The sequence below is a fragment of the Carettochelys insculpta genome, chromosome 3, assembly GCF_033958435.1.
Source record: "Carettochelys insculpta isolate YL-2023 chromosome 3, ASM3395843v1, whole genome shotgun sequence".
In the NCBI taxonomy this organism is placed as follows: domain Eukaryota; kingdom Metazoa; phylum Chordata; order Testudines; family Carettochelyidae; genus Carettochelys; species Carettochelys insculpta.
The window spans coordinates 44078122-44098307 of NC_134139.1; the positions used below are offsets into that span (position 1 = coordinate 44078122).

Consider the following 20186-nt stretch of genomic DNA (forward strand, 5'->3'; position numbering starts at 1 on the left):
GACTAACAGATATTTCGGAGCATAAACCCACTTAGCCCATAAAGGTCCACTTCATCAGATACATGAGTGCGGGGCGGGGAAGTCAGAACAGTATTTAAAGAAGGGGGTCCCAGTAAAAGGGAGGGCCAGAGCTGACAAGGTCTCTTCAGTCAAGGTGGAAATGGCCCATTATCTGTAGTATATATCAAGAGAGGAGAAAACAAGGCTGTTAGTCTATAAGGTGCCACAGGACTTCTTGTTGTTCTTGAAGATGCCACCTAACACAGCTACCTCTCTGATACTTGTCACCATGCAATGTACTGCCTTTAGCCATACTGAGTGGAAATCCATCAACCTCATGAAAATTTTGCACCCCTGCCTCTTTACATACTCCTCTGAACACCCCCCCCATGCATCTGATGAAGTGGGTCTTTGCCCACGAAAGCTTATGCTCCAAAATATCTGTTAGCCTATAAGGTGCAATAACAGGACTTCTTGTTATTCTTGAAGATACAGACTAACATGGCTACCTCTCTGATCAGAAATTGGTGGCTCTTCAGAAAATACGGCTTTCTCTGAGAATAACTCTGTTTTGGTGGCCATCTGGTGTCTGACTTCTGTGAAGCACAAGTCTCCATCTCCTGTGACCTCTGAACACATTCAAATAAAAATATTTTAGTTTGACTATATCTACACTATATACTCCCCTTTCTTTTTAGTTAACTCTATGGAATTCCACAGCTGAGGGGACACTGCTCTGAAGGCTGAAGAATCTGCCCAAGTTATTAGTAAGCTTTAAACTCAAGCTTGAGCTCTCTGCTCCAGATTTGTCATATATTCCTAGTACAAACTGAAAACAGCCACTCTATTGGTAGTTCAGAAGTATCTAGCGTACTCTCAGCTGCGGAAACACCACAAAAGCGGTGCTGCTTTACCTACACCATTATACATGTATATAACTACCTCAGCCTTTCTTTTTCTAGTGGTGATGCATTTGCTTCCCCCGATGCTCCTCTAGTAAAAAGTGATGCTTCACTGTATGAAGAACTGACCTAGCTGCTGGAGGGGCGGGGAGCAAAGAGCATGGCGACAGCAAAGCATACATGAAATAGCAGCTCCCCTTTCTGCCAGAGAAACATGGCTTTTCCATTTAGCTTGAGACAGATATATAGCTCATTGTAAGCGGGCAGCTGATTTTCAGGGTTACAGACCACTGAACAGACTTTAATTGTGTAAGTTACATATGCCACAGTAAAACAGGCATGTATTGTGGACTACAACACATACTTTCTGTTTATTCTAATACACTAAACGTAAAAGCAGCATTAAAAATGTGTATCTACAGCTAGCTTAGTGGCATGGGAGCTTGCTCACCCTGGCTGCTAGATTGCTCAGTATGGTACTGTTACTTGCTCTTATACAGTGGTCTCGAGCTACAGAAGACAATCCATTCTCTTGTCATTATGCTATAATTTGGGCCTCCTTCATACATTTTATGTAGAGAAATGTTTTCTCCTCTAGTTAACAATTGCAGCTCACTGACTCAATTGTATGAGGGACAGGTATGTGAGGTTATACCTTGTCTCTGATAACATGGGCCCAACACCGCTACAGTGACATTGTCCAACGATATCCTCCTGAAATAACCACCATCATGCATGAGCGTGGTACAGATTTACTCACCATAGTGCCCAACTCTCTTGTCCCTCAGTTAATTTTATCTGTCAGCAATGCAAGGCCAATACTTAATTCATCTCTGCTCCAAACCACACTGCATGGTTGCCAGCTCTCTTAATAACTGATGTTTTCCTTCAAGTCTCACCTGCAGAATCAAGAGATTCCTTGGGAATCTCCATTTTATGTTTTATGTAAGTTTCCAGCTCTTCGTTGCAGAAAAATGCTTGGAAATATTGACTCAAATGTGACCTAAAGGATCAGAAAAAGAATTGCTTTAAAAAACATTTGTGGTTTTAAACCAATCCAATGATTTTTGAGGTGGCCTTACTCTGGCTTCTGAAAAGTTTGGGTTGGCAGTATTGCAGGGTGGCCAGGTGTCTGGCTTTCAACCAAACAGTCAGTTGAAAAGAGATCTTGCCCAGCCCGGTGAAAATGAGTGGGCAAGCAAGGGTGGGAGGTAGAGTGAGCAGGATAGCAGCTTGGAGAAGGGCCAGGGTAAGGGTATTTGGGCTTGTTCAGCCAGAAATTTGGCACCCATATGCTCATCTTTATGCACATGGTCAGCCCCACTGAATTCAGTGGGATTAATCATATTTATAAGTGTTTGCAGGTTTGGGAACTAAATCATTTAGTGAGCCTTCTCATTTATGTATACTTTTTCACTATACTGAACTACAGTCATGATCAGAATAACCACTAAATTTCTGGATTTACTGTACTGTTTATCAGGTGGCTTCCTTAAGAGTCTACTAATCCCTTCAGTGACTAGAGAGGTCTTGTTCATTTTAGCACAATCACTTGCTCCTCCCTGCAAAATTCACAACTGCCTGTTTTCCAGAGCACCTGCAGTTTCCAGACTTCCTATAAACGCTCTTCTCACTATTGTCTTTAAGCTTTACTATTATTTCTCATTCTTAAAAAAATATTTCCTCTTTCAGACTTCACTAGCCTGAAAAATCCTTCTTATCCCAATGTTTAGGATGCGTCCATCAGTGATAACACTTTATTTTAAAATACCATAGCTGATAAAGCCTTCTTTATTTTTAAACATCCCAAGAAAATGCTTTATGACAGTTGTTTTCATTTTTTCAAAGGCTAATTCATGGCCTATCGGGCCAGTTTTTCAAAGCAGCTTATTCCTAGTTAGGTACCATAATAAAGGCCAGATTTTCAAATTAATTTAGAAAGCCAAGCTCTTCTGAGACATGGGTACGTATCCCAATAAAAATGACAGGAAGCTGAGCCTGAGGGCTCATCTATATACACTTTTGTACTGAGTTAATGAATCAATTTAGAAACTGATAGGACAGACTCGGCATAAGGAATTTTTGCAGTGCAATACTGAGCATTATGGTGCCTCATTTATAGGCACGTAGAAAATCACAGGAACAGCACAGTGCTTCAAAAATCCTCAGTGTGGTACCTCAGCTCCCTATCCAATGAATAGGAAGAGGAAGACATGGAGAATGGGATCCATAGAGGCTGGAATGCTACGTCATGCCTAGACCAGCTATGCGAAGATACTGATGTGCTAAGCCCTGCCCCTTTCTCAGAGGAAGGCCCCAAAATCCAGGTTGCAGGGTGGAACCTACATTCTGCTGATAATTCACAAACAGGAACCCCTCTCTTGGCTTAGGCACTCACGTGTTTCCTCTAGGGCCATTAATCTCCAGCCTCACTCTCTCTCACTCTGGCTGATGCTGTCCTACTGTGAACAAAAGGTGATTGGGGGAGGGAGTGTGAGACCACCTCTAATCCAGTAATTGGGAACCCATCTAAGGTGCAGGAGATCAGGGGTTCAAGTCTTTCCATTGCCTCTAGCAGAGGAGAAAAATGAACCTGGGTCTCCTGTCTTATAGGCTAAGAGCACCACCACCTCCAGCCACATTTTGAATGGGGCCTGGTCTGTTTGGGCCTGCTCTTTGGACAGGCATACTTTATCCAGCCCCTGGCTAATTAGATGCCTTCTCTTATCTGTAAATTGTTCTGGCACTCAAGGGGGGAGGTGGGCATTTGGGAAGCCTCGAATAAAGTATTAGCGCACGTGCTTAGAGGCAAATATAAAGGCACCCAGAGAATTTTTGTTTTGAGAAATTTAGCCACCAAGTTAAGTTTAGGCACCTGCAGGATGTGGCGGGATCCCAGTGGGAGACTTAATTGCCAGAAATGGGATATAGGTATAGTTTCTTGGATTCCATCCATAGAATAAAACTAGTGCAGTTTCTAGGGTTGGCACAACCATACTGTAAATTTGCCCGACCAGAAGATAAGTTATTCAGAAAATCTGGGTGCTCAGTATTTGAAAGTCTGGGTGAAAACTCTATTAACTCTGATTCTAACCCTTGCTGTCATCACCTACTCCAAGTTCTCTCATGCTACCCTGTACGACGATATTAACAACCTCTAGTTACTTGGCAATCTGTTTAACTCAAGATAATTTCTCATGCAGTTAAATCCTTAGTGAAATGTAAGACTCTGTTAAAGTTATTTATTTATTGAAGTTGTCACAGAATGACAATGATAAAAGAATATTGAAGACACAGAATCTGTATAAAATACCTCTCTCTAATGTCCCCACTGATTTTTTAGGGAAAAGAAATAGTATGGGCTGTAAGTTTTGTTCTCTTCTCTCCCTTTTTTATATAGCAAACAAATATAGAATAGTTGTGCTTTACATTTTCATGATATCTGTTGCAGTGTATGCTTTCTTGTGGCACTGAACCTGTGTGGGTATGGGTCTGTTTTAGGAAGGAAAGTATCCCAAAAAATCAGCCCAAAGAAGGTAAAATTTCTTATTTATGTTTGATGTAATGTAAAGTTAAGTTTTGTTCTCTAGAAAATGTTTGTACGGTGATTATTTCCTCCCTTCAGTGGAGAAGGGTTTTCTTCTTTTAAACACATGCAAACGTAACCCTCCCTCTTTGCTGGTATTTAAGCTATTCTTTTTGGTTTTAGCCCGTGCTCAAGTGAATGTGCAAATCCTTGTCAATCTTCTCCTGTGAGGGAAATAATCAGTTGCTGTGAATAAACTTTACAAAGTAGGGTTTAAATCCTTGTAAGTCCACTAGTGTAACCCATGTAGTATTGTCAGGTGATTACGTAGACTATTAATAATGTTTGCTATGTGCTTTAACTTAGATGTACAAATTAATTTTGAGCAGCAGGAGGAAGGAATAAGCTGTGTTGATGCTGTATCTTCAATTTCTTTATTAACTTGCTTTCAAAATGTTATAAATAGCACTGGAAGCTTATTGTTTGTTTATGTTACTGTATTCATCAGTTTGTCTCCCATGACAGACTGTTTGCCAACAGAATGGGGCTTAATCATCTGATTCTTCTTTGGGAAGAAACAAAACAAAATATGTATCTAAATCTGATCAAACTATTGAGATTAGGTGTCTTCTTTGCCTCAACATAAACAATACCATTTTCCCATGAATTAATTCATATTTTAAGAGCTTCTTAAATGTTGGGTGTCAAACAACACCATTTACAGTAAACTCTTTCCTATCCAGTATTCTACCATCCAGAACTCTCAAATAACTGGCATTTTAGCCATAAGTAAATTTTAGTTGCGTTTTCTGTAAATTCAGTATACTGAGAGTAAACACAAACAAGTACAGCAAGTACAGTGTAAGTTTACAGTGTATAATACTACTGTTGTTGGTAAATAAAGTACTCTGAATACATTTTTATTTGTTTCTTAATATCTAATCTTATTTTTCTTTAGTGTTATGCACTGCTAGGTAGACCTCTCTATTATCCAGAATATTTGAATATCCAGCAACCTCCCATCCTGGGGCTGCTGGATATGGAAGAGTTCACTGTAAATACAGGGGTTTTTTTAAATTCTCCCTGCAACATTGTTCAGAAACCATGGGTCTTTCATTGTTCCCCTCCAATTCCCTAGGGAAGCTCACATAAAAATAGACTAGGGAGGAACACTCTTTATCTATTCTAATGTTCAGCATCTGCGGGCCAGAGTTATTAAAGGAATGACTTATAGAGTTCCCCCACTTCCAAGTCACATGGGTTTCTGCCTACTTACCTGTTGGGTTATTCACGTGTGAATTATGAGCCATAAATGGTTTTTGAAAATGCAAAATCCTGATTTTACACAAGTGCCAATGTCTAGGGTGGCTGTCCATTGCACGTGCCAGGGAATTTGCATGAGTTCCCAGCATCCAGCAGCAGATCTGCAAGGAGTCCAACCCTTGTTGTCTATATATTCTCCGTAATCTCATGTATCACTGGAATCTTTCGCAGCTCTTTATACATGAGTTTTTATTGATTATCTGAAACACTTCTGGCAGGAAGCAGAGAGGGAACAATATGTCAGTTTCTATGCTCCTCCTGCTTGAGGAAGGAGCAGTTGTATGAGAGCCATTTTCTGTGGTCATCAAAAGTAAGGGTCAAGCATGATGCTGTCAGGATGGCTCATTTCCCTTGCTTGGCTGTTACGGCAAAGTTACTCAAAGCCGTTGATTGGCACATGGTATTTGTACTCCACCTCGTAGATGGTGGGATGGACAGAGGCCAATGTTTGCCAAGTAGTGGAAGACAGGATGGTTTTGTTAAATGGGAGGACCGCACACGACAGTCCCTCTGAGGTGAGGATGTCATTCATGGGGTCATCCAACTCAGTGATGGCCTCCATGGAGAGGTTGAGGCTGGTAGCCCTTATCCCCCACCCCACACACACTTTTAATACGACCCCCTTTTCTCAGGAGCCCACCTTCATAGTCTTGGGCTCTGCAAGTCTCTTGCTGGAACCCCCACAATCTAACTGCTCCCACGTTGCATACACATGTTTAAAGTATTTCTGAACCAGTCCTTTGCACTGCGTGCAATCCCATGAAAGAAGATAAACCATCTTAACATTTTATGGTCAGCATAATGAAAGCTACCTTCTCTGCAGTAGGAAGCCACAAATATATCTGAAATCAATGTGCATTTCAGGGACAGAATGATAGGAGAAATATGTGACACTTTAGGAGCCAAAGATGAAAATAACCATGTGTCTATCCCTCAACAGGAAGAGCAAATTTGCAAATCATGATAATTGTTTCTGATTTCACTTCTACTGGGCTTATTTTAACATATCCTAGTTCAGCCACTTGTAATGGCCATAATTATTTGGAAAAAGCTATTTTGCGTTAGTTTAAATCACTGTACACTTTCAGCACATATGTCCTTAAAAGGAGGGATAGTGCTGATGTTAATCAGAGAAGCAACACTGGCTATGACTTTATCCCGTCAGGCAAAGAATGGGAGTGAAGCGAGCAGCAACAGTCAAGTTGTTTATACCCCAAGACAAGGCGTCTGGGTAACAAAATGGAGGAACTAGAACTACTGGTGCAGAAAGTGAAATCAGATATCACGGGGATAGTTGAAACGTGATACAATATTAGGGCTGGTAGGAGTACAGGAGTTGAAGGGGATATGCTATTCTGGAAAAACAGAAAAAACACAGCTCTGTGGTGGAGTAGCGTGGCATATTAAGGATGAGGTAGACGGTAAAGAAAAGAGAAGTGGTGGAATGGGTAAGACAGAGTCTGGGGCAGTGTTCCCTCTCATTTTTTTCACCCTGGAACACAAATAATTTTGTTATGGGCCTCAGTGTGGAAGTGATGTGCGTTATGGACATGATGGGCGACACATCACCTTCCTATTGATACACATAACAAAATTAATGTAGTGGGGCTGGGGTCAAGGGGCTTATCGAGTAGGAGGAGGTTCAGACCTGGGCACAAGATGAGGGCGTTAAGGGTGTGAGAGCTCTGGTTGGAGGTACAGGCTGTGGGGTAGGACAGTGGCTGAGAAAATCAGGGCTCAGGCTGCTTTCTAACTAAAATAGAGGGATAAATGCCAGGCAGCAAGAGGAGTTAAGTTAAGCTCCAATGTGGACACAAGAACAAATGTGTATAACTTTACCATCAATAAGTTTAGGCTTGAAATTAGGTGAAGGTTTCTAACCATTGGAGGGGTGAAGCTCTGAAACAGCCTTTCCAGGGCAGCAGTAGGGGCAAAAAAACCTTAACAGCTTCAAGACTGAGCTTGCTAAGTTTATGGAGAGGATAATATGATGGGACTGCTGCCAACGGCATGTGGCCCATCAGCAGCTGCCAATAGCAAAAATCCCCGGTGGCTGGAGCTGGAACTCTAGGGCTGGGTCTACCCTTGCCTTCAGCTTTGAAGGGGGCATGCTAATCAGGGTGGTGAGAGATTACTAATGAAGTGCTGTGGTGAATATGCAACACTTCATTAGGCTAATTTTCCCCTGCAGCAACTTCGAAGCATCAAACTTTGGAGTGCTGGCATGCATGTCCATGCTACTTTGAAGTGCCTTTACTGCTCAAAATTTTGAGCCTGGCTGCCGCGATTTGAGGCTGTGGGGTCACGGGGGGTCAGACTATGGGGGTTGGAGCCGCGGGGAGAGGGGTAAGGCTCTTATTAGCGGGGGGGGAGTTCACTCATGGGGTGATCTAAGGGAGGTATGTGTGTCCCTCGTTTAACCAAGTACTCATAAATAAAGTACTCGTTTAAGGAGAGATGGGTGTTTCATGTTGCTGTTTAGCACTGGGCATTATTATTACCACAAAGCTATCTTTATCTGTGGGACCACACCTTAGTATCACAGGGATATGAAATCTTTTGATAATTTAGCAATGTTATTTAATCTGTGGTTTGCACAGAACAGTGCAAAGAGTGACAATGAATAGAAAGGTTGACCTAATGGTTAGGGGACTGGACAGGAACTCCAGACCTGAGTGCAATTCTTGGCTCAGCCACAGACAGTTACCTTGTCCAAGTCATTGAGTCTACCATGTTCTTCCTCTGCAAAACTGGAAACTGTATTGATCTCAGAGGGGTTGTAAGGATAAAAATCTTTTACTGACTGAGGAGCTCAGACGTTGTCAGGATGAAGGCCATGGAAGTGTGTGGGTAGATGCCATAGTACAAAACCCTCCGTGAAATTAACATGGGAGCATTAGCTTTTGCTCTTTCACCTTCTCAATAAAACACTAATTTTAAAAAAATTAGTTGTGCTACCTGGGGGCATTATAGTGCAAACCAGCACTAACAAACTGGAAAGCAGGACTGAACCGTTTGTCTTCTTACACTTCTACTCTGCACTCCAAGAAATGTGTGTGATTTTTTTTTGGCTCTTAAAAGAGCTGACTAAAGCAATATTTTAAAGTACAGTAGCTTATTTTCGTGAAAGATTTGTGCGGGGTGGAGAATTTGGTAGGGATGGAAATAAATGTCAGCTGAAGTTGGTTGAAATTGTAAGGTATTTGATTCCGTGGAAAATTCAGCCACTTGTACATAGGTACAGATGTAACAGCCTAAAACTAGGCACCTGTTTATATTTTGGAAAATCTTATCATTAGATTTTGATTTAAGATCTATACTCTGACATACCTGCATGGCGAGTTCAACAGCTATACTCCTAAGCCAGGTCTACACTAGGAGGTAAAATCAATTTTAGATGGCAAATATAGCTACGAGTATAGCATAGCTGAAGTCACCTTATGTAAAATCGATATTTGCCGCCATCCACACAGCAAGAGGGTGATGGGAGAAACTTTCCCGTCGACTTCCTTTATACCTGTCAGGAGTACCAGTGTCAACAGTGGCACCATGACAGTTCGATTTAGTGCATCCCTAGTAGGCATACTAAATCAAACCATGGAAGATGGACTGCCACTGCGTCCATCTTCCCATTAGTGCAGATGGGCCCCTAGTTAAGTTTAGCGGCATCTTCTCCCATTTCCATGAATTGAGAATTGTTTAGAATAATGTGGTAAAAGAGGGTGTGTGGGGAAGGTCAGGAATAAGCCTGTTAGTGGGGTAGTTTGTTAAAAAGTGTTTTAGAAGTATGCTATCGCTAGTTGGAAGGGCATTGGAAAGATACTAACTGTGATGAACTGTGTATCTGTGGATGGAGCTCAGGATGTATACTGTTCAGTGCATTACCTGTCAGAACTACAAAAAATTAGGTAGTATTTAGCATCCTTTAAAAAGAAACTTGAGAGAATTCCAGCAATGTTTAGGTTTATATGCCATGGTACAGCTTCCCTTGGCTTTTTTCCAAAAAGCGGCTAGATAGTCCACAGAATTTTCACTAGTCAGTCCACATTTAAAAGCAGATGAGCCAACAGCCTGATCAAGGTGTGGGGAGGGGGGGCAGGAGGGTGTGTGTGACTCCAGCTCCCAGAAGGGGCAAGGCCAGGGTAGCCAGCCTTTAGCACCACCCAGACATCCCTCCCTCTGCCCCTTCAGCACCCTCCAAAGCATACTGCGCCAGGCTCTGGCAGTGATTCAAAGACCCCAGAGCTCCACCCATCACTGCAGTGGCGTCTGGGAGCCCTGAGCCCCTTTGAATTGCTGGGGCTCAGAGCAGTTGCACCCTTCCCTACCCTGTGAGCCAGCCTGTTTAAAAAAAATATACAAAAGAAGAACAAGATGAGATTTGAAATAAAGGTTGGCACGAAAGACTATGGAGGATCTATATCACATTTAATACTGCCTTCTGCTCTCTAACTGTAACCTTTCCTAAAGGCTGATTAAATAAATTCTAGAAATTTGGAACTGGCTATCTATAACAAAATGTGTAATCCTTAAAATACTTGCATTTTAGTGGGTATTGAAAGTGCTATTTAATGATCTTGTAAATTGTTAGGAGCAGTGTACAAGGATAAATAGGTGCCCAACTCTGACTGACTGTTAAAGGGAACAGGATGATATCTTTCCCCTGCTTTGTGCACTGAAAATCTCCCTCTTGTATGTTGGAATTTGCCATCTAGAATGCATCTATGAACTGTAATAGTAACCATTTTGTGGGTTTTCCAACCAATAAATGCATTGCCTTAAAAATCAATCATTTAACTAGTATCACTAGATAAAACATTTTTATGATCATCTGTTCTGCTTTACACATAACTGAAGTACTAAAATGTATGGGTTATCAAGCATAAAGAAGATTAAATGGGCTGCAGAAGAGTGCATCAATTGTGTGACATGTTTCCGTGTGACATCTATTTTCTAACATCACTACATATTTCTTTTGGTATAGTGGACAAAAAGTGAACAACGTATTTTAAAATAAAAGTTGGAATGGGTTAAAAATGCATGGCCTTCTTTGATGTATTCTCTGTGACGTGCAGGGGAAAAAGTCAGTCTGCACAAGAATGAGTTAAACTGTAAAATTCTATCCTGATAATGCTAAGATTGACATTCATTTCCTTTGCTCTCTTTCTTCAGATTTTCCATGAAGCCTAGCTAAACATGCAACCAGCAACACACAGCTAAGGACGGTGCAGCTGAGGAGATATTCTTCAACGTGGTGAAAATGACTCTAATTTTTTGACGACAATTAAAGGATAATGGGGTCAAATACACTTGGAAAGGCTGCAACTTTAGATGAACTTTTAAACACTTGCATTGAAATGTTTGGTATGATTCTTTACTCTTTTGTTTCATTGCTTGCCATCCTTGAAATGCGGCTACTATTATAAGCTCATCCAGACTATCATCGGTTTTAATTGATCGTTCTGTTGGCAAACGCCTTTTTTGGTGAAATTTTCCATGTTTGGTTCATAGCCCAGAGAAAAACTTTCACTGGTATTTTTGAAGAAGAATCTGTAATTTATCTGAATGAGGTGGTGGGAGAACCTTTCCCCTGCCTTGATGGGTTCAAACTCCATGTATTTTTACTAATATACGTTACATATTATCAAAGAAGTTCATACCTTTAACCAATCTTGTTGTTGTTCTGAGGATTTTTTTGTTTTGTTTTTTGTTTTGTTTTTGTAAAAGAGGCCCCCCAGCACCCCCAGCTGCAGGAGCCCCATCTAGAGTGCTCTGAAAAAAGGGACAGGTACCACATACTAGCTGTGTCTACACGTGCACGCTACTTCGAAGTAGCGGCACTAACTTCGAAATAGTGCCCGTCGCGGCTACACGCGTCGGGCGCTATTTCGAAGTTAACTTCAATGTTAGGCGGCGAGACGTCGAAGTCGCTAACCCCATGAGGAGATAGGAATAGCGCCCTACTTCGACGTTCAACGTCGAAGTAGGGACAGTGTAGACGATCCGCGTCCCGCAACGTCGAAATTGCCGGGTCCTCCATGGCAGCCATCAGCTGGGGGGTTGAGAGACGCTCTCTCCAGCCCCTCAGCTCACTGGTGGCTGCGTGGAGCGGCCCCTTAAAGGTCCCCTCCCCCGCCCTGACTCTGCAGGAAGCTGAGGCAACGTGCAGGCTGCAGCCTGCACACGCGGGCAGCCTGCAGAGCCCTCAGCCCACCACAGAGCGGCGATGGCGAGCCAGGAGCCCCCCCAGCGCCCCCAGGGGACCCCCCCCAAGGGGAGCCAGGGCAGCCAGCCCAGCCAGAGGGCCACCCAGTCTGGGAAGCGGCAGCGGGGCCCCTCCTGGACGGAGGCCGAGCTGCGGGACCTGCTGGGGCTCTGGAGCGAGGAGGAGGTGCTCCAGGTAATGGGGAGCAAGAGGCGGAATGCGGATGCGTTCGCTCGGCTGGCCGACGGCCTGGCTGCCCGGGATCACCCTGCCCGCACTCCAGACCATGTCCGGAGTAAGGTGAAGGAGCTGCGGCAGGGTTATGCCCGGGCCCGGGATGCGGCCAGCTGATCTGGGGCAGCCCCCATCACTTGCCCCTTTTACAGGGAGCTCAGGGACATCCTGGGCTCCCAGCACACCTCCTCCCCTCCGGCCACCCTTGACACCTTGGCTGACGAGCCCCAGCAGGCCCTGCAGCCGGAGTCCGACCCGGAGGCAAGCCCCGCACCCCGGGGGCCCCCCCCGGAGGCCATCCCCGGGACATCGCGGCAGGAGGAGGAGGAGGAGGAGGAGGGGGGCTCCTCCTCTGCAGAATCCAGCCTGCAGATCCTCCTCCTGCCATCCCGGAGCAGCAGCAGGGCCTCCGACCCCCGGGGATCTCCGGACCGTGGGAGCGGACCCACAGGTAGGTACCCCTCTCTGGTGGACACCCCGGTGCTTGAGGGGCGGGGGTAACAGAGATGTGTCCAGGGCCCCCCACACGCTCACATGGCCATGGCCCCAAGGACACCAGTGCCATGGCCCTCACAGCACTGCAGCCATCAGCCCGTGCCCCCCGCCACCCTGCATGACAGTGCCATGCCCCATCCCCGGGCCAGGGGGGAGCGGAACCTTGAGGGGCCCCTGGGCGGAGGGGGTGGGACACCCCGCAGCAGCAGCATGTGATGGAGTGGGGGGGGTGCCAAAGGGAGACTCAGGCTACATATGAGCCACAGGAGCCGAGGAGCTCCCAGGGCCAAAGGAGTATCCTGGTGCTACAGCTGGCAGGTGACACCTCTGCCCTGAGCAAACAGGAGGGAGGAGCTGAGCTGGCTTGGAATTGGGGGGCGAGGGCAGGGGCCACAGGTAGAGGCTAGGGAAAGGGAGAGCTGGTAGGCAGCCAGCCAGAGGAGGGGGAAAGCTGCATCCCAGAGGGGCCCCCCTTGGGGGTCTTCTCCCCACGACGGGTTGGAAGGACTGTCTCTTCCAACAGCTGGTGCTGTCACTCCTGCCAGAAACTGGCCATCTGTGGCCTAAGAAAGCTCTCCTGCTCTCAGACCCTGCGGGGTGAAGTGAGAGTCGCTCCCACCAGGGGACGGGGTGCAGGGCAGGGGGACCCCTGAACCCCATCCATCACAGCAGCATCTCCCGGGGACGGGGATGGGGAACCTGCAGCACAGGGCCGGGGGGACAAAGGCCACGGCTCGGGGCCCACACTAACGCCTGTCTCCATTCTTCTTTCCCCCCTCCTCTCCTGTGTCCTGCACCTGCACCTGCACCATCCGAAGGACCGGAAGAGAGCGCCGGCGAGGCCTCGGTTGTCCCGGAGAGCCCTCCGGGACCCTCGCTCCAGGGCAGCCCCTCGGCCGAGGAACAACCGGCCCCGCGGAGGGCAAGACGGCGGACCCCGCGCCTACTACCGGCGGCGGCAACGGACCCCCAGCTGCTGGCCATCCTCCGCCGGCAGCTGGAGGTGTCGGAGCAGCACCTCCAGCTGCAGGAGCGGGCACTGGCCTAGCGCCAGGAGGCATGGGGGGCCTATATGCAGACATTCAACCGGCTGGTTGATTACCTGGCCCCCCCATGCCGCGCCGGCCGAGCCATCGCCCGCCCTGCCCGCTCCTGCAGCCCCACCACCAGCTGCTCCAGCCGTCGCCGGGCCGTCCGCCGTCGCCCCACCACCCACCCGCGAGGGCCACAGCGCCGAGGAACCCCTGAAGCCCCCTGAGACTCGCCGGCGCCGGTACCTTCCTGTCCAGCCCACTCCCACCCAGCCGCGGACCAGACTGCAGGCACGGCGGGGCTCCCGGCCGGGCACGCCCAGTGCTGGGCTCTAGGGGCGAGGGGCCCGGGACGTGGGCCCCCCCCCCTTGTTGTATATAGTTTGAATGTTTGTTTTTGGTGCCCCCGTTTGCCTCGTCCCCCCCATGTAAATAGTTCTCCCCGTTCTCCTCCCTGCTTTTCTTTTTTGTTGATGGCGCACACTTCTTTGCTTTGTTGTTGTATATTGTTTTATTTGTGCACATCTTGCTTTTGTTGAACGTTTGTCCCTCCTTTTTGGTTTCTGTTTCACATATTTATTTATCTACAAAAAAAAAAAAAGTTTCGTAAAGAGGAAAAAAGTTTACGTTCACCCACACGTTCGTGCTGTCATTTGTCCAGGACAAGTGGTGGGGGGGGTGGGGGGGTGCTCCATGGTGTGGGCGTTGGGGCAGGAGTGTGGGGGAGGAAGGGGCGGGCAGTAGGGGGCCTGGGCAGAGTTCACCCCGCGGCCTGCTGGTCGAAGTGGGCCCGCAGGGCCTCCCAGACCCGGGTCCCCTCTGGGTCCACCTGCCGACTGGGGGCAGCAGGTGGCTGCACGTGTGCCCTGCCGGCCTCCGCGGCCCAGCCCTGCAGAAAGGTCTCCCCCTTGCTCTCCACGAGGTTGTGCAGGGCGCAGCAGGCACCCACAATCTGGGGGGATGTTGTTGGGGCCCGCATCCAGGCGGGTCAGGAGACATCGCCAGCGTCCCTTGAGGCGGCCGAATGAGCGCTCCACCACCTGGCGCGCATGGTTCAGGCGCTCGTTGAAGTGCTCCTGGCTAGTGGAGAGATGGCCCGTGTAGGGGTGCATGAGCCACGGCCGGAGGGGGTATGCCGCATCTGCGATGACGCAGAAGGGCATGATGGTGTCCCCCAGAGGGATCTCCCACTGGGGGATGTAGGTCCCCGCCTCCAGCCGGCGGCACAGGCCCGAGTTCCGGAAAACCCGGGCGTCGTGGGTGCTGCCAGGCCAGCCCACGTAAATGTCCTGGAAACGTCCCCGGCTGTCCACCAAGGCCTGCAGGATGACAGAATGGTAGCCCTTCCAATTGAGGTATTGTCCTCCACTGTGATGCGGGGCGCGGATGGGGATGTGAGTCCCATCCAGAGCCCCGAAGCAGTTGGGGAAGCCCAGCGTGGCAAAGCCCGCGATGGTGGCATCTGGGTCCCCCAGCCTTACGAGCCTGTGCAGGAGCATGGCGTTGATGGCACGCACGACCTGCAGAGAAAGCACATGGGACAGCCCCAATGAGGGGTGAGCAGGGTGTGCGTGGCCCTGCCCTGCCCTGCCCTGGCCCCCCTGCCCTGCCCTGGCCTCCCCCTGTGGGTTCTCTTACCTCCATGAAGACAGCCCCGACGGTGGCCTTTCCCACACCAAACTGCTGCCCCACGGATCGGTAGCTGTCCGGAGTGGCCAGCTTCCAGACAGCGATGCCGACCCGTTTCTCCACAGGGAGGGCACGCCGCATGGCAGTGTCCCGGTGCCTGAGTGCGGGGGTGAGCCACTGGCACAGCTCCAGGAATGTCTGGCGGGTCATCCTGAAGTTCCTGAGCCAGTGGTCGTCGTCCCACTCCCCAAGCACCAGCCGCTCCCACCAGTCGGTGCTGGTGGGGTAGCTCCACAGCCGCCGGCGTGTGAGGCGGGGGGTGGAGCGGGGTGCTTCAGGGGTAGGGGTTGAGCCCTGCTGCCCTGGGGGCATCTCCTCCCCTGGGGCAAGAAGGTAGTCAGCTGCCTCCCACATGGCATGAGCCAGGGCAAGCCCTGCTCCTGCCGGGAGGGCTGGGTGGACCTCTAGCTGCTGCTGCTGCTGCTGCTGCTGCTGCTGGGGGTCCATGACTGCGGCGCCCGGGGTCTGTGTGCCTATGGCTCGTCAGACCGTGTGCTGTGCAGGCTGAGTGTATGTGGGAGGGGCCCTTTAAGGGAGCGGCTAGCTGTTGCCCCGGAAGTGCTAGTCCGCCCGTTGACCCTGTCTGCAGCTGTGCCTGGCATCCCTATTTCGATGTGTGCTACTTTGACGTGTAGACGCTCCCTCGCTGCGCCTATTTCGATGTTGGGCTGAGCAACGTCGAAGTTGAACATCGACGTTGCCGGCCCTGGAGTACGTGTAGACATTATTCATCGAAATAGCCTATTTTGATGTCGCAACATCAAAATAAGCTATTTCGATGTAGGCTTCATGTGTAGACGTAGCCACTGACACATAACAGCACACAAAAAAAACCACACACACTGCATTTAACATAAAACAGATGGATAGAATGGTATTAACATGTGAATGTGTAGTAAGATTAGATAACTGTGCAGTTGGATTATTTATGAATTTGCCTGTGACTGTTTACAAAAGAAATAAGAATTTATTTCTTGATGCATTGATTTTGCTGTGTTTTTTACATTGGATGTTTTTTTTTTTATATAATGCCACTTCTGGAAACATTTCTTGTGCATTGTATAGTAGAATACTTGAAGGATCTTATTTTAATCAAGCATCCCCTATAGAACTTGATATCATTTATGGGAGCCTGTTGCTAATCATGTAATTTACATACTTATATACCTTTATGGATTGTCATAGATAGAAATTAATATTAGTCTTTTGGGGAAAAAACAATGACCACATGCCTCAGGATATAAGTGATTATATCAATTTACATAATGCTAGTTATATTATGGAAACAAATGGTCATATTACAACCTTACAGTTTATGGAACCTGACCATACACCACCTCTTTCCACTTTAAAAAGTAACAGGCACTTAAAGCACTTAAGCCCAAGTCTGGAGGCCATAAGCAAAATGAGGCATTCAGAAATGATTTTATTTAAAGATCTTCTGACTACTTGATTTGAATGAGGTTATAATTTGACTTCGTTTTTGAGGTAGGAGAGAGAGATCTCTTCACTGTCAGAGAAGAAATCACAACGGCGAGTTCCTGCAACTGAAGCAAACACACAAGTGCATTCATTTATGTTCATCTGGCCCTAAAAGAGTGCAAATCCCATGTACGGTATACTTAACCAGAGACAGCAAAGGCCATTTACATCTTATATATTGGAATAAACATTCCTCCTTCCCTTTCTGCCAAATACATACATACACTTCTCTTTTGCGTACTCAGGTCCATAACGTGCGTGTTTCCTATTTCTCTGTGGCCTAATTTACTCTGGTACTTAATTAAATTATCTGTGTAGCTGGAAAAACACTACTCACTCCCCTGCTAGCTCCTCCCAGTACACCCACATTTGAGTGTGATATTTGGCCATCATGGTCAGTAGTTATCAATGAATTAACTGAATTTTCTGATGGTCATTTAAAATTAGCTACAGCCAGCTGAACTTCTAATTGTAATGTTTTACTAATCTAGAATTCTGGTTTTGGGTGCATTGTAAGAATCTGAAGAAGGCGTTCATGTTAAAACACCAGTATTGCTACCACGCCACTTGTTACAGTAATATTTAATAAAGATTTTGCGAAAGGAAGGAATATATATTCTCTTTTGTTTTACACTTATTTAAAAACTGATATGCTACAGCCATTGGAATTTGCTGACTCAGTGCCAGAGAAGCATTTGCTTGTTTTAAGCAGTGTTTCTGAAGGTATTTTAATTGGCGGTGCCCTGGATATATTTTAATTCTGCATTTTAATAGATCTGACTTCCTTGAAGAGCGGTAATACATCACAGATATCTGGAAATTGACTGATCTCTACCACTGAATAAGGCAGATCATATGACTTAAAATGGTGTTTCTATTTTACAGATAATAAAGGAGATTTGGGCACCAGTCATTTGCCAAGAATGGTTCTTTTAATGCACCGATGGTATCTGCCTTCCACAGAACTGGCAGGAAAACTTCTCTCCATATATCCTTTCAAAGATCCATATAGTGTAGCATTGGCACTGTGGAAGATAAACTGTGATAGTGTGTAAAATCTAGTCCAGTGCCCATTGAAATCAATGGGAGCCTTTCAAGTGACTTTGGATCAGGTCCTATATGAGTTTGCTGAAGTGTGCTTTGAATGAGTTTTGAATTGTACACAAATATGAAAATGAAAGTTTGATATTTAATGTCCATTGATTTTCTCTGTGATTTGATTTCCTGTCAGTTCAGTCTCTTGAAAATCTCCTCTGTAATTATTCAGTATCTACTGATATCCTTGATTAGCTTGTATTGGTGGGAGATTTTTTTGTCCAGAAGATAATTGAGAAATAGTGTATACCGGAAACAAGTTTTTGCTAGGACAAAAGGCAAATTTCCAAACTGAAAATGGTGTCCATAGTTCCCTGTATTTTACCACCACTACGTCTACAGGAGCAGCTTCTGTTGACAGAGGTCACTGTTAACAGACAAACCTTGGGAGTACCTCTATCGACAGATCAGGTCCACACATAAAAGTGGCTTGGAACAGCGAGCCGCTCTTTTGACACACAACGGCCACACGCACCAGCTGCTCTGTCGACAGAACCATCCACGTGACCCAGAGGGCAGGCGCGCATGGAGGGAAAGCCCTTCCTGGAGCACCAACCCTGCACACCCCAAGGGGGTCCTCCCCGACCCGTGCTCCCTGCCCATGTGAAGGCTTGCCTGTCTTCTCGAGGGAAAGCAAAGCTGCTGCAGGCTCCCTTGCCATTTAAGAGAGACCCTTGTCTTTCCACACCTCTGCCATGCAAGAGAAGCCTCTGGGCTCGCCCTGGCCTGAGTACCAGCTCATGTTGGCCCTGCCACTACTGATCATCAGGCGCTTCCACCACATCTGAGAGAATACCCCCAACAGGCCGTCTGTGGAGCTGCCCCTTGATGCCATAGTGCTTGAGCCCCCTCGCATGCCCACCCGGATCTGGCAGTACCCCACCAGCACCGACTGCTAGGACCATGTGCTCATGGGGCAATGGGGGGGGACCAGCAATGGACCCAGAATTTCAGGATGTGCAAGGACACCTTCCTTGGCACAGGGCCTGGGAGTGGTGGCAGGAGGGCACCCCTGCTCCTGAGTACTGCCAGGCATCCCTGGCCCACATGTAGCTCTGGCGCAGCTCCTTGATTTTTGTACACACCAGGGCTCCGGCTATACATGCACATCTCAGGGCATTCCAGCACATGGCGCTGGGGTCCAGGATAAGGGGCTCATCAGCCCGGAAAGCCAGCAGGTCCCAAATCTCAGTGCCAGACTGGGAAAGGGCCCCTTCTGGGTCCCCCAGGTGGGCTCCTGGGACAGATTGCAAGGCTCCTGGGAGGTGTCAGGGTGGTCCCAAGCAGCCTGTGCCATGTTTGTAATGGCTGGGGAGTGGCTGCTGGGGTGTGGGATTGAGCACGTGCTGCCAGCCTGCAGCCACACCCCCAGCTTCCTACATGGGGCTTCCTGGAACCCTGTTACCCTAAGCATGTGTGGAAACAGTGACCATAGAGACCTGCTTGCTGTGGAGAGGGCATCTCCCAGCTCCCGCTGCTAGCCGCCATGGACGACCCCACTCTGTCAACAGAACTGTCTACATGAGTACTCTGTCAACAAAATAGTGTTGACAGAAGCATTTTAACTAATCGGGGAGAGGTATAACACTGCCAATTGTACAGCAAAGTTTTTTTTGACAAACTCTTTACAGAGCACTTTGGCCCTGTAGACACTCGGTGAGTTTTGTCAACAAAAGCCCAGTTTTGTGGACAGAACATGCCCATGTAGATGTGGCCTTCATCTCATAATATGGCATATTTTAATTTGGAGGAATAACATACAAAAACACTTTATCCTGTACCAAAGAGAAAATTCTCTAAATGAAGAAGACAGCTGCAGAGTAAAAAAAATTAGTGAAACCATGATCATGAAGCTTTCTTTAACTAATCTACCTATAAAGATGCTAGTGGGGAACATTGCAGTGAATTTCGCTTAAAAATCTGCTATTTCATGAGGTAAAAATGCTATTTTTTTCACAGAGTTGTTTTTTATAGCTCTGTAGTTATTTTAGAAATAATAAAAAAATCCTAAACTAAGTCAGTCCACCTCTACTAAGGCTGTCTCATGGAGTAGTTTACAGGAATGGTGATGGGGAAATGCTGTTTAGAGCATAGTTATTCAGCTGGGGTTATTCAGGTTTTTGAACACTTACACTGTATCAAGCTAAAGAATTTACAGAACTCATGCTACAGTTTGACAGGGATTTGTTCTTTGAGCTTTATAA

The 20186-nt window shown here is 47.1% G+C and overlaps 1 protein-coding gene across 3 annotated transcripts in view; it reads left to right on the forward strand.

The window, feature by feature from the left end:
• RASGRP3 (RAS guanyl releasing protein 3) overlaps positions 1–20186 on the forward strand; it is a 94476-nt gene that overhangs the window by 26516 nt on the left and 47774 nt on the right. For all 3 annotated transcript variants that reach the window (XM_074989708.1, XM_074989710.1, XM_074989709.1), the window contains exons 2-4: positions 10924–11115; positions 17773–17875; positions 19855–19917. In XM_074989708.1, the coding sequence (XP_074845809.1) occupies positions 11046–11115; positions 17773–17875; positions 19855–19917 (236 nt within the window). In that variant the 5' untranslated portion in view covers positions 10924–11045. The remainder of the gene's footprint in view (positions 1–10923; positions 11116–17772; positions 17876–19854; positions 19918–20186) is intronic.